Genomic DNA, 15,344 nt, shown 5'->3' with positions numbered 1-15,344 from the left:
TGTGTGTGTGTGTGTGTGTGTGTGTGTGTGTGTGTGTGTGTGTATTCTGCTTAGGCAAGGTCTCACTAAGTAGCCATGGGTAGTTTGAAACTTACTATGTAGATCAGGCTGGCCCCAAATTGACCAGCTATTCACTTGCCTCTGCCCTTGTGTGCCTCTATTTTGAGTCACTGAATGATAACGAGCAGAGAGTCAGGAGTGTAACACAGGCCTGGTCCCTTGAAGAGTACAAAGCCAGATGTGAAACTCGAACCCACAAGCGTGCGAGCAGTCTCTTACAGAGTACACAGGAAAACTGCCTTCTTCAAATTCTATTTTTCTCTTTATTACCCTTGAGATAATCCATGTTTCTCACCCTAATAATTTATACCGAGCAGGAGCTGAGTGGGAAAAATGCTCTTTCCAGCTCATACAAGGCCACGGTGGGAGTAACCCGTTGGTGGGCACACCCGATAATCTGCCTTCGACAGTTAATTTTTCCAATAGAGGAGTGGTTTCTTTGGTATTAAAATTATACACGCGGCAAGCAGACATCAAAACGAACTTCTGCCCACCGTGGTTGCTTTCACACCTCACAGTACACTTCCGGAACTGCTCTACTTATCAAAAGCTCTGTCCTCAAAGTTCCGACCACATGACCTTCGTTGACTCACGTTAATCAGGGGAAGGATCGAGTCCTTCCTTTCCGTCATCCTTTCTCACCCCATACCCAGGCGCGTCTCCAAAGGCGCCTGTGTGAAGACGATTAAACATCAAGAAGTCAGGAAGAAAAATGGATGGGAAAGCTAAGTGATTTGCTCCTTGAAACAGACAACAATCCCATTGTTTTCAGAGAGTAATGACTCTAGTTAGAAGCCCCCTCATTCCCGCCCCTCACCCCTGCATCTTTAGAGTGCTTACTCTCACGTCACACCAGATTCTACTATTAGCCAGGCCCTGGCTTCTGCCACTTCTGTGAGGGTCAGACACCTCTCCACTCAATGTGGGGCCTCAGCAAAGCAGTAACAGGAGGCATTTATAGCTCCATCACTGACGAGGCCTCTCTGATACCCTTACTTAGGAACATGCATACACGCAGCGAAATAAAATGCTCTCAAAAATTCCCGTTGTTCTGCCAAGTATGGGGGAAAAAAACCTTTATGACATTTTACATCTGGAAATGGAATTAGATTCACGATGTGCTTTCCCCTTATTACTGTTCAGTTGCTATATATGTTATTTCAGCTTTCCCGAAGCACAACTGTATATGGGGATTTTATATTCCACCTGTGGAAGGAGAAAAGAGACATAGAGGCCATTAAAGAGAGATGGGATTGGGGCAGACCGCTGCCATGGGAGACAACCTAACTGGAAGTTCACATTGGAGAAAGAACAATGCATTGTGGTTTTAATATGCTAGCTAATACCCATAACTGATGAGAAGAGTCTAATGAAATGATTCTGCCTGAGCCTTCCTCAATGCTGCCCAACCTAACAACGAACAGTTCGGCTGCTGCAGTTTGTTTCTTGGTACCCACCTCACTATTGGCACATGTATTTTCAAGCCAGATTTAAAGCCCAGATTCGTCTTTGTTGACTGGACTCTGGAGTCCCTCAAATTACTTTAAAATGCCTATCCCACAAGTATGGGGTTTTTTTTTCCCATAAAAAAAAAATTGAAGTATTCCCAGGATTCTTAGAAACAGGCTTTATTTTACATTCTCTACAGGTAAAGTTTCTGTTCCGTGAAGTATCAAGTCCCAAACAGAAGAACACAAAACTGGTTGCCACAGAGACCGGCAGAAGGATTCTGGGATTGTTGACACCAAGAGATGTGGCATTGACAAGATTATTTATAACTGACCAGACAGTGCTATATTTCATCCCGCCATCCAGGGTTTTACTTTATGGATATAAGTGTATGCCTACATATATGAATGTGCACCATTTGTATGCTGCCATCAAGCTTGCCCTGAGTTTCCAGGCACTGAATGCTTCAAGCAGCCTACATGGAGGATGGACCAAGATAAACAGATGACATCACCAGCAACTCTCCCTGTGCAGCAATATATCCACGAAAACTAAACTGTGCACCACTCAACACCCTAGACCCCCCCCCCCAAATGAGAGGCACTAACCTGACCTGAAAGCCCTGATAGATATTGTCATGATGAATTCTAAAACTTGAGTTATCCATGTTGAGGGGACTCACATGATGGGTTTATGTACATAAACGTGTGTGTACCCATGCAGGTTTTAGAGGGTGGTAAGTTCCTGGGACTTCACCAGGCAGGCTGGCTAAGCAGCAGTGAGCTTCCAAGGTCCTGCCTCTGCCTCCTGCCTCCTGCCTCCTGCCTCCTGCCTCCCATGTCACCCACTGATGACAGTGTCCCCAGCTTTTGATGTAGATTCTGGGGATAGGACTCGGGACCTCACACTTGCAAGACAAGTTCTTGACCGACTAAACTATCTCCCCAGTGCTATTCTGACTTGAAAACAAAACCAAGCAAACACTCAGAGCCAACCTAGGCAGAGTCTTGTGTATAGAAGTCTTCCAATGGGCTGTTTTGCCAAACTTGGCTTCAGAATAGAACTTGTATTTATTTTTACATCAATTATTTTAGTTCTTTTTTTACACTTACTAGAAATGTTTTAGGTCAGACTTGCTTTTAAAAAAAATCCAGTTGAATATGTAGCAAAATAAAGAGGCAGAACTTTTATTTTAGCCAGCTTTTCATGCTGTCCCTAGAGAGCCTCTAGTCCATTCATCTGCTTCACAACTCTCAGCTCCCGTCTTCTTGGAGGCCATAGGCGCTTGCCGTGCCACCCTACCTCATCCTCTCCCATCACCCTCACTGCTTTCCCCATCAAAATTGAATGCCAAGAAAGATGCTGTAGTCAAGGGTGGTATTTCACTAGCAAACGTTTTTTGGGAGCCTCGCGGGAGCCGTATAATACATTTGATGCAGTTCTTCGTTCGATGCCACAGTTTTCTCCCACCACACTCTCTCCCAGAGGACTTTATGAGTCACCTGCTGTCCATCAAAAATCAGAAGCACAGAGCCTCCTTGTAGGCAGCTTTAAAAGCCATTCACTCCTGTGGCAGAACTGAGAAAGCTCTGGTCTGTATTCCAGTAATTTCTGGATCTCATTGTACTAGGATGGGCACAAGGGTCAAGTTTGGTGCCCAAATTTGCATCCTCTGAGACATATGGGCCTTTAGAATTTGCTTTCACCTGTCTGAAGTCTGGCATATCTTCCCCTAAAAGTTGTTTATGTGAGTGACTATCAGCTTGGACATCTCCCTTTCTCCCAAAAAGAACTCAAAATTCTCAAAAACAAACCAAAACCAAAGATGTAAGTTAGTTAAAATTGGTATCACCCCGATTCCTGACCTCATTTGAGATACCAAATGTCAAGAGGTCTGAAGGCAGAAGGTTGCTGCAGCAAAGAAAAGCTTGAAGGGGCTCACAGCATTCCACAACAAAAGGTACTCCATAGAGAGGAATCCCTGCAGGCCATCAGAGGTTTTCCCCTGAACTCCTGAGAGATCACCACTATGCCCGGAATCACTGGTTTGCTTTATGACCAGATCATGGGCTCAGCTGCTGATCAGAGGGGCCCAAGTCAAGTGGTTTTCATTATGTGTTTAGAACTGTGGCCTGGTAGCACGGTGACTTTCAAATGGGGACGGGCTGCAAGATCACACAGCAGCTGGGGCAGCTCTCAGACCAAGAGGTTTGCACTGAAGAAACCTGCAGGCAGCTGGGGCTCTATTAAATTCATACCATTTGGAGTTAATTCAAACTCTCCTTTCCCTCTTCAACGGGTGTGAGAGAAACATTCAACATTTTTTTTTTATTTAAGGAAAATAGATGGTAGTGCCATTAAAAAGTTTTATATAAGAGCTACGGTTTAAAAAAAAAAAAATCATAAGGGGTTGTTGGATAGATGTTGGCCCCGTTCCAAGACGTGAGTAGCCGTGGCCTTTGCTCCTGCTTCATTCAGTCAAACAGACTAATGGTGAACACCCAGCTGTGTGGACGAGGCATTTTTGTCAGAGAAGCTAATTTCTCCATCATTCTTGTGTGGCTGAGGCACGCTGCAATCTAAACATGAGGACCATCGTATTATCCGGCTACTCCACAGCTGTCAGTTCTTACACCGGCAGATCTGTGTCTAAGATTTTGGTCTCCCTGGCACCACAGATTTCTTGCTTCAGAAGTCTGACAGGTCTGCTATAGGCATGCTCCCTAAAGCACCAGCTGCTCCTCTGGAGCCCCTGTAAATCTCCTCAGGATGCCTCATCTCTACCTCATTCTGTATGAGTAGATGCAGTCCAAGAGCCACCTCAGCGCCTCCATCTTCCCCATCCAACCTATAAATAACCCTTTCTTATATGGGAAACTCAGGTGTCCTTCTGTGTCAGTTACATCTTATCTCTTCAGGTCAAGGAAGATATGGCGTCCGGATGGTTCTCTGCCTAACATAGCAACACAAATTACAATGGGCATTAGCTAGAGTCTTTGCTGAGCTTATGAGGGTCAGAGGGGGGAAAAAAAAACAGTTGATAAAATTTTGATTGTTGTATTTGCTGTTCATTTATCTCAATAAAAGTCATTCGATGGAACTTAAAGGGACTGATTGTGGGATAATTTTAAGATATCTGGAGTCCTCTCTCTTTTTCCTAATATTTGTCCTATGATAATCCTGCCCTCCATTTTCATTTGGACGTAGGATGCATATCAAAAATGATTTAGGGGTAGGATACATATCAAAGAGACAAACATCAGAATAGTTTAATGGAAAAATCTAATGTTGCTCTAAGGTGGTGAGCAGCCCAGCCCTCTATAGAAATGAGTGCCCAGTCTTGAGTCGCAGAGCTTCTGGTATCATAGGTAAGCTCTTCAAACTGCTGGGAAGAACACTCACACTTAACTGTTGAACTATGAACTCTGTGTCATACTCACTGACTGTACAGCTGAGCTCCAACAGGCACCACCAGGACAACCACACCATGCAGGGCTCCTTGCAAAAAGATTGCAGAGAAGCAGATCTGGGCATTTGAAAGCATCCATAAGTTCTACTTCCCGTATCCTGCTAAAGATGGAGATGGCTTGCCTCTGGGTTGCCTGTGCTAGGTGTCCAGCACACGGAATGTTCTCTGTGATGTTTGTAGATGAATAACTGATAGAATGGGCGCATGCAGGTTTTCATTATGACCTGCCACAGATCAGCTTGCCCATCAGTGATGGAGACTTAGCAACAATGAGCCTAAAATTGTTGTCAATGCCACATGTGTTTTAGAACACAAATGTGGGAAACAGCAATGTGCTGACTTGTCCCTGGGTTTATTAACTGCCTGTTCTCTAGCCATACAGCAGAGAAATAAAGAATGGGACTCGTTCTGACTTAGCTTACACTGGACATCAGTATTCTTCCTTTTTTCAGGGGTTGGGGGGTGTCCCTGGAAATCCTAACTTCTCTCTCCATCTTTTTTTTTTTCTTCCTTTCTCTCTTAAAAATTGAGTGAACAATAGTGTGATGAGTCCTCCAGAGCGTCTTTATGATTCTATATACAGGTGAGACCACACAAACTACATCTAAGCAGCATATGCTGGAGAGACAGATACTAGTTGCTGGGAAATGTGGCGATCGTTAGAGGTTGTAGAGAATGGTGTGTTGGCTAAGAAACCAATATCTCCGAGGAGCTGAAAGATGCCCCATAAGAAGGTAACATGCAGATCTGGTCCTGAAGGGTGAGAAGTCAGCAGTCAGAAAGCAGTGAAGGGGTCTCAGACAGAGAGGTGAGCATGTGCAAAGATGCCATCTTAGAGATGTGAGCATGCGCAAAGATGCCAAGATGGAAGAGAAGGCAGTGGGGTGTGCATGTGAGTGATAGATGACATATGGGAGCTTTCTTGGGTGAGGGATGTGGAAGATTTGTCTGAGTTGGAGAGACTGAGGCAGGCAGGGTATCTTATCAGCCTTTTAGAATCTGGGTTTTGTGTTGATAGCCCGTAGATAAGCATGCAGTGTTTTAATAGGTCACTTGTCAATAGAGCTGACAGGGAACTGGTCTAGGAAAGAGTGGAAGGATCCATCACAGGAGAGAGGGGTGGTGGGTTTGCCAGACACTTGGGAGAAGGAGGAAGAGATACTATCTCAGTGGAAGAGGAGGAAGTTAAGCAGAGGGTAAACGTTGAGCTCTGTTTGGGCACATGCTCATTAGTCAGGAAGGCAGCTGAAGCTTTAGCTACAGATCCAAAGAGGATGGAGGATGGGGATATGGAGCCAGAAGTCACCTGGGAACAGGTAACACTTAAACCCAAGCGAGGGGCTGAGGGATTGGGGCAGGGCCCTGTGTGGACAGAGTGCTGAAATCAGGGTCTGATGTATGCTGAAGCTGCTGCTTGGAGGGGGATGAACTTCACTGCTTTAGAGCAGGAGCTGTGGAACCCTGGGGCACGCTCTGGAGAATCTCTGTAATCTTCAGCTTTTTATGAAAATCTCATTCCACGTTGGCACAAAGGTCACAACCTTTACCAGATTCCTGAAGGGACTGCTGGAGACAAGGATTAAGACCCAGATATTGCCACAGATCATTGTCATCAATTAATTATATATCCTACAGTCTTCAGGATTTGAACAGAACTGAAGAGATTGGTTCAGTCATGGAAATATGCTTCATATAATGATTTAGTGTTGGTCAATGGTTTGTAGGGGTTGCGGGGTAAAGATTACTAAGTACTATTAGTTTTAAAAGACGAGAAAATATTTGATTAGGTTGCTGGGGTTTTTGAGAAATACTTGTGTTCTGTTCAGATCTGCACAAAAGCGTTCTTCAACCAAATATGTGTTTGATCATTAGGGGAAGTTATTTTACTGTGAGGCAGAGGACTGCCACCTCTGTCAATCAGGATGGCACATGTGATCCAGTCCTTCTCTGTAGATGGCTCTTCCCACTCTGGGCTCACCTACTTTGCCTGGCTTTGTGTCACATTTGAAATCCGATCCCGGTTTCTCAGTTGACCATAACAGCACACAGGCAGTCCCTTCTTCAGGAAAATCTTCCCTGCATAAAAGAGCTGCCGTTGACCGTTACCTTCTTCCTGGAATCTGAGATTCTAAAATTGCTAGGTCATACATCTAAGGAGGATCCCTGCTATGTATCTTAGGGATATCATGAATTCTTGCCACTCAACAACAAGGAAAAGAAGGCCTGGTTTCCAAACGAGCAAAGGACTTAAATGGGCATCTTCCAGAGGAGATGAGCAAGTGAGAGGTAAGTATCTCAAAGGGTGATAGGCAGAACTTGCTTCAGTCGTGAGTGACTGACAAACTGAAGCACCCATGAGATTCTACCCTAGTGCTGTAGGGTGACTCATTTTAAAAATAAAACACGGGTCTGAGCACGTGCAGCTCTTGCAGAGAACCAAGTTCAGTTCCCAGCACCTATGTTGGGTGTGGCACACAACTGCCTGTGACTCTAGCTCTGAGTGATCCGACAACATCATCTGGCCTCCTCGAGCATTGCACTTACTTCCACACACACAATTATGAATAAAATAAATCATTTTTTTAAAAAAAATGTAATAAAGCCAGGAGGAATTAGAAAAACTGGTGTCTTCACACATGACTGCTAGGAATCCAAACTGGTGCAGCCACTGTGAAAAAGAATTTGGCAGTTTCTCAAAAAGTTAAAGATAGACCTACCCTGTGATCCAGAAATGCTACTCCTAGCTCTGTCCCCAAGAGAACTGAAACATATGTTCCAAAAACAACTCAATATGACAGAAGCTTTAAAGGCATAAAACACAAATATCAGTTAACAAAATCATGGGTAAGCAAAATGCGATCTACACAGACAGTGGAATAGTATTCAGCTATAAAAAAGAACAAAGTATTGCTACCTTACCAACCTTGAAAACACTATGCTATGTGAAAGACCCCTGGGATATTGAGAGATTTGATTTTTATGACTTCTGTGGATTTATATGGAATACGCCCATAAAGGCAAAGAAGCAGAGCAGTGGTTTCAGGTAACTGAGAAGAAATGGGAAGTGGGAAGCACAGAGTAATTCGCAAGGTGATGAGAATGTTCTGGAATCAGAAGTAGTAGTCACACAACACTGCCCATGTGTTAAAGTCACTGGCACTCACTCACTAATGTACTCAGGATGAAGATGTGTGTTGTACGTGAACATCACCTTAACATAAATTTAAAATGTGAAGCCGGGCGTGGTGGCGCATGCCTTTAATCCCAGCACTTGGGAGGCAGAGGCAGGTGGATTTCTGAGTTCGAGGCCAGCCTGGTCTACAAAGTGAGTTCCAGGACAGCCAAGGCTATATAGAGAGAAACCCTCTTGAAAACAAATAAATAAATAAATAAATAAATAAATAAATAAAAATAAATAAATAAATAAATTTAAAATGTGAAATAAAATGGACAAGTGCGGTTATGTCCGCCCTGGAGATAACCAGGTCCTGGAATTCACGAGCTCTTCTGTTCATCCACGAATGAGGAAGCTAAACCACACTCAGGAAGGCTGAGGCGCTCTGGTGGCTCTGAAGTCAGCACTGTTAACTCTAAGCCAGAAAAGCACCTTAGCAGCGTAACCCTCACTTAGCAAAGACCTGCAGAAACAAGCAATGCTGGCGTGTGTTTGCCTCAGGAGGACATTTCTAAATTGGGGGTGGCGGTGAAAAATCAGAGGGATCCAGTACATACACATCCCATTTTTTAGAGGCTCTTCAAATGAAAACCTCTGCCCGGTGCTGCAGCATAGGATGGCCTGAGGATCGAAGCTGCCTGCTTCTGTTTCTCTTGACTATGTTTCTTCCAGCAGTGTAGCAAATATTTACTCCTGGTGGCAATACGAGACTCTGCAACTATTCACTTTTCTTTAGAAAAAAAAAATTATTTAACTTAGTAGTAATATTTGGAGCCCTGGGTATGGTTAATTTCCAGAGTTGGGGCCTTCCTGCAGGTCCCCAAGAAGACTGACTGCACTTCTGCTTGTCTCCCCATCAGCAGAGAAGTCAGAGTGAGACGTGGAGAGAAGCAGACCATATTAAATATTATCAGGACAACCGTGTGTGTGTGTGTGTGTGTGTGTGTGTGTGTGTGTGTTGGGCCAGGCAGTGGTAGTGCAGATTTTCAATAGCAGTCCTCAGGAAGGCAGAGGTAGCCAGATCTCTGAGTTTGAGGCCAGCCTGGTCTACAGAGTAAGTTCAAGGACAGTCAAAGAAACATAGAGAAACAGTCTCAAAAAACCCAAGATGATAGATAGATAAATAGATAGATAGACAGACAGACAGACAAAACATAATAAATAAATAAAATGTGTTGGTCATGGCACGATAACTGGATACCCATGCTGCGGTTTGCAGCGCAGTGACTGCAGGATGGACGGCCTTTAGAAGCATTTGCCCTGGCCTCCTGGGAACCCAGCATTCCTCAGGATTTTGTTTGTTTGTTTGCCTTCTCTCCTTCCTCCCTCCCTTCCCCTCTCTTTTGTTTACTTTCTTCTCTTCTCAATACTGGAGGGGGGGGGAGTTGAACCCAGAACTCCCCAAGCCAAGCAAACACTCTCCCTGAGCCACACTCCGGGCTCCTGCTAGTTCTTCAGCATTTCTGTCCTCAACACCCTTTTGACATTTGGCTTCACCATAGACACTCTCCCAAGGCCAGGCGGGAACAGTCATAACTGCTGGGGTTCAATATGAAGTAAGCAGATATTAATACCTCACGGAAAAACAATTGCCCATTTCAAGGCCACAACAAAACACAAACCCAGAAGCTTTGGTGCTTGCGCACCAACGATCTCGGGAAGGTCTGTGACCAGTCTTCCTGGTTATACCTTCTTTCTCAGAGCAGGGTCAAGTTTCTGCATCATCTAGAACCTTCCCTCTCTTGAGGCACTAGTCTAGTCAGCCCCGTTTTCTCACCCCACTGAGTCACGCGCTTCGGCGCCATGCTTTAATACATTCTCTATAGGGAACTCTAGAGCGCTCCACATACGCGGGCAGGCATGGATGGCAGAAGAGACATGTGTTAAATACAGTCCTTCTGATCGTCAGAAAGGGATCCAAGCAGCTGCGCTTGCTCCCAACTCCAACCAAACACTCTGCTCCAGCTCTGTTTATTAGCTGTCTCCTCAACCCCATCAGTGGCAGAGGTGATGAAATCGGAGGCAGATTTCACTGTCAGGCAGCTGGGTCACCGTCCCCAGGGTCTTGTTGTCATGCTGCGGTCTTAAAGTGACCATGGCTGCTTGGGTTGCTACTTTCCAACAGGCTGAGAGACCACCGAATAGTTAACCGGTGGAAAAGAAGGACCCGGGCTGTTGCTTGCAGAAAACACATAGAGAAGCAGCTTTGAAAAATCCCAAGGTGGCTGGCTGAGTATCAAGAACATGGCCCCTGCTGCGGGCAGCTGTGAGTGCAAGGGGCAGCCTGAGGGCTGGAAATCAAATCTCTAGCCCAGGCTGGTGCCTCTCCCATGAGGCTCTGCCAGGAGAGGCAAAAAACCCTAAACACTACAAAATGAAAAAGCCCCCATCCTGGTACAGGGAGGTTTCCATCGATGTTATCTTTTGTATCCTTATTGCTATCAGGGAGGGATGGATTGGGGGGGGGAGAGAGAGAGAGAGAGAGAGAGAGAGAGAGAGAGAGAGAGAGAGAGAGAGAGAGAGAGAGAAAGAAACAGGGTGACTGATTTAATAGGTGTGATCCTCAGGGCCCCTTACCTGGAACCGTCTCATGTCCCTTGGGTTTCCCGCTGTTTTCAAACAATTCTGATTGCACTTCAGGAAAAATTTTAAAAAGAATCTGTGAAGAAAAAGCAATGTGTTACTTTTTTTTTTTTTCAGTAAACATTTTTAAACGAGAGACTCTATCCGTGTTCTATTAGATTTGATTTGAGGAGGAAAAAAAAAAAAAGGTGATTGTGTTTCAGGTCTGGGGAATTTCAACCAGCCATGCCTGGGAGAAGAACGTTGCTGACCTTTCTGTAATTTGCAAATTTGGATGTTTTCGATGGCAAGCTCAGAGCCCCCTTGCTCCATCACCATGGGGGATTGTTAAGCCGTTCCCAATCTGGGCTCTGGTCCGCACACCCACCCGCATGGAATCTGTACCGCCTTCAGTCTGCTAAAGAGGCCTCTGAATACAGCAGTGGCCCCTGCTGGACAGAAAGTATCACTCTGGGTTAAAAATGACAGGACAAGGCCCAGAACCTATGACTCCTCCTGTCTGTGCCTTTTGTTGGCCACACAATACCTTCATGCTCACACCTAAAGGTGGTCTCAGAGTTTCCCATGACATGTGCAGAAATAATAAAATACTATATAATTATCTAAAGCTCAAGTCCACCGGGCCAGGATACCCCAGGCATTCATGATTAATAGCGAATAGGAAACGACCCCTCAGTCCCTCTAGAGACGATCCAGACTAACACAGATCACGATCTGTGGTTATTGTTTGTAAGACATAATTTTTCTTTTTTGAAGCCCATATTCCATTAAATGATCTGTGTCGTTGCAAAACTGGGCATCTCGAGCCACACGGTTGCACCAATCAAGAAATATGGCAAAAGGAACCTTTGCAGGAATTTGCTCCATTCCTATTTGAAAAAATTTTTTTGTTTCAAAATAAATAAGTTTTTCATTTATTTCACTTGCAGAGTCCTTTAAAAAAAAAAAAAAATCCAGCTTTTGCAGGGCTGAAGTCCCAGGTGAGCTAGGCCTATTTCCCTTTCTGTTACTATGACAACGAAATTTTACCGCAGTCCCAAGGTCCCTTCAGAACTCTCGCATCTACGCCTTGAATTAGAACTTTAAAGGAAAAGATATACATTTTCCCCAGGATTTACCAATAAAAATAAGTAGAAATGTACCAGTCTTAGGAAAATTCTGTTTTAAAAGCACGGGTTGGTGAGAGGATCTTGACATGACCTTCTGCCTGTTTTGTTGTTTTGGGGTTTTTTGCTTTAAACACACACACACACACACACACACACACACACAAAAGAATTTGAAAGCACTCCAATTAACTGTATGTTTCACTAAAAAAAAATAAGCCAATGAGAAGATGCCAGTACGGTAACAGACCAAGGGGGAGAATTGGTCTCTTAATCTCTGCTAAAAACATTGGGCAACACACTCCCAACCCTATCTATGAATAAGGTTGGGTTCAAATTTGAAAATGATGGTTAATTTTTTTTTCCATTATTTAACATCTGGTTTGGGCTTGTCTCTGGGGCTATCTTGTATGGGGTATGTAGGAGGTCAGGCCTGGCTTTTTGTGTCATGGTAGTGAGGGGGTGTTGATCAAAATTCTCCAGAAGGACCAGGCAAAGAAATCAGTTCAGTGCTGTGCACAGTATGGAACGCTTATAACCTGCTCCAGCTTTCAAAAGTGGAGGGAATGTCTGCCTGGGCTAACTTGGGTGGGCGTAGGAGGGAGGCAGGCTTTTATTTAAGTCGGGACTGAAAGCAAGCATTTTTGTTCTGGGTGGAGAAATGCATCTCATACACTCACCAGCCATGAGCACTTACAAAGCCTCAGAGCTGATCCGAGGATCTACTACAGTCTGCCCTTGCTTGCTGGAGCCTCTTTCCAGACAAGACGTCCACAGCTACCCCACACCATATCTGCTCCCCCAACACACACACACACACCTGCCAGAGGTCATTTACATCTTTCCCCCATGGCAAAGCCAGGTTGAGTGCATCTTCTTATTTGCTCCTTGGGTTTTGAAGTTTTGCCTTTTCAACAACTGGGCTCCAGAAAATGTGTTCTGCATGCCCTGTGTGCACTTCCCTCTCCTCCCCCACTCCTGTTCCAAAAAGGGATCTGGTGAAAGCATTAATGTTCACCGAGCCATTACTACGGGAACAGTGTGGTAGGTGGAAAAGTGTGAAAGAGATAAATGTTTACATAAAATCCAGTTGATTTAGGGAAACACTCTGCCTGCTGAAAGGCTTTATTCATTTTAAATTAGAACCCTAAACAGTTCTTCGGACAGAAAACACCCAATTTTGATTCTCTTGCTTGTCTGAGGGCTGTTTGTAACCTATACAGCAGACCCCATGCATACCAAGGGTATAGCATTTGGCTCACAAAGGGGAAAGAAGCAGTGGAAAAGAGGAGTGGGGGATGGGGAAATGTTACATTATTAAATATATAACTGCTAAATGGATAACACTGGAAGTGCTGCTGTGGATGTTTTTACATGTGAATTTAAAAATTAAAAGAAATTCTAAGGCTTACAAACATTGTCAAATCTTTACTCAATAATTTACTGATGACTTCTATCATACATATACACACATTCACACATACAACATGCACACACACACCACATTCACACACACACACACACACACACACACACGTACACACATGTAGATACATACACACATACATATACACACAGACCTTTTTTCCCAACTGCTTGGTGCAAAACTCTTCATGATCTATATCATCTATTAGCTACAGCGTAACTTGCAAGGAACAGATTCTCTCAGAATCCCCTGAGTCTTGATCCCTCCAAAACCAGAGGTGCCTGGAGAATGTTAGCCCTCTCTATTCAGAAACAGAAAACGCAAAAAAAAAAAATTCCAAGATTCAGACCAAATGTGCTGATTCTCCTCAGAATGGGAGTGGTTTCCACTTTTTCTAAACAACAGTGACTTCATGAATATTATAAACACTTAGCATGCTGCAGTTTGCCAGCCTTCTGACTACATTCCTAACTAGTGAACCCAAGCAACAGCAAGGGTAGCCTTGCTTTTGCAGAAAGAGGTATGGAGATGTGGGGTCAATGACCAGACTCCAGAGCCTGGCATTCCTGCTGGATTCCTAAATCACTAGGGCAGTGCCTGCCCTAGAAGGCTTTGCTCCACTCTAACAAATATGTGCTGGAATTGAGCTAGCCTTGACCTTATGATCAGACCCCCTCCTCTCCCCTCTTTTCTGGGCCTTAGTTTCTCTGACTGTTTAAGGAAACGTTTAACTGGATTAATCTGGTGTTCATTGCAACATCAATGTTCTATGATAGGGAAAATTAAATAAAGGGCAGAAGTGAGAGCCTTCCAGAAAGAGCTGCTTTGAGATAAGAACCTACTGATAACAAAAGAAAAGAAATAAAATAGTCATTAAAGTCTACTGTGTTGTAGAGAAATTTAAAATCCATGAGTTTTCCATCTCGTATTTTTTGGGCCACAATTGACCATGGGTAACATAACCCCAAAAAGTGAGGCCATAAAGAGATACTATATTGTACTTGGTACACGGGGCATCATTTTAAGTTTTAAAACAATTCTCTCTGAGAAGAATCATCTCATGAGTCACAGAAAGGAAGGCCCCAGGTATTTGAGAAAACTATCAGGGAATCAGTGTGGACATAAAATTGGAACCTGGATCTCTCTGGCAACCAGCGCCATCTGGTGCTCTCTGCTCCTTACACCGTGGTGGTGGCTCCATCATCACCAGCAAATACTGAAAAACACTGAAGTACCCATTTCAAAGGGTCAGCATCATGATAGGTAAATTACATTTCAATAAAGCCAAGTTTGTCTCTCTGGAAGGCCATCTAAATAAGGGGGGAGGAGAATAAATAAATGAACGGGTTAATGAGGAAGGAGGAATCCAGTACCCTCCCAAGAAGGTACACTACACCCAAGAAGAAAACATTAGGCCAAAGATGGTCACCAAGAAAAACACCCTTGACTTTGAAAACCTCTGCTGGTTCTGTTTCTTGTCTCATTGATTAAGTGTGTTCTGGATGTCACCAAAGGTCACACACAGTGGCAAAGGTCTTGGCCTTGTGAAGCACACAACCAAAGTACTCAGAATGTGCTTGCTCCAGTCTCAAGTGATTCTAGAAACATCTAGACATGAGTCCAAATAAGATCAAAGCTTATTACATGGTATTCAAGGAAATATGTCTTTTCCTTCCCAATCTCTGGGACATTGGGATATTCTGCATTATTTAAGAACACAGATGGCTTAGACTTGCCATGACTATCATGAATAGAAATTGAATTTCAAACTATTGTACAACAGAGGTCAAAGCTAATGCCTAATGGTTGAGGCAGATGCACCACAAAATCACAGGCAAGACAACTATTGGGCATCCTTTTCAGACTCCAGGACTCTGAGCTCATATTTGAGGATCCCAGGCAGTGTCCTGCCTCTCGGGGTTTATGGGAGAGACTGTTCAGCATATCTCCGATTTTAAAATCTAAGATCTAATTCTCTCTCTTTAAATTTTCTAATACAAAGCCTTGTCAGCCACGCATCACAGAAGACTCAGGAAAAGCCGGGCCTGGTGGCTCAGGCCTTTAATCCCAGCACTC

General features: G+C 44.1%; 1 protein-coding gene across 2 annotated transcripts in view; it reads right to left on the bottom strand.

Annotated features, from left to right (window-relative positions):
• The window catches only part of Ebf2 (EBF transcription factor 2), a 199,103-nt gene that overhangs the window by 48,020 nt on the left and 135,739 nt on the right, over positions 1-15,344 (bottom strand). For both annotated transcript variants that reach the window (XM_021202912.1, XM_029541613.1), the window contains one exon: positions 10,731-10,812. In XM_021202912.1, the coding sequence (XP_021058571.1) occupies positions 10,731-10,812 (82 nt within the window). The remainder of the gene's footprint in view (positions 1-10,730; positions 10,813-15,344) is intronic.

Source organism: Mus pahari, chromosome 8, assembly GCF_900095145.1.
Source record: "Mus pahari chromosome 8, PAHARI_EIJ_v1.1, whole genome shotgun sequence".
Lineage (NCBI taxonomy): Eukaryota > Metazoa > Chordata > Mammalia > Rodentia > Muridae > Mus > Mus pahari.
The sequence above is the reverse complement of the archived record's forward strand: the minus strand, read 5'-3'. Positions and strand labels throughout refer to the sequence as shown.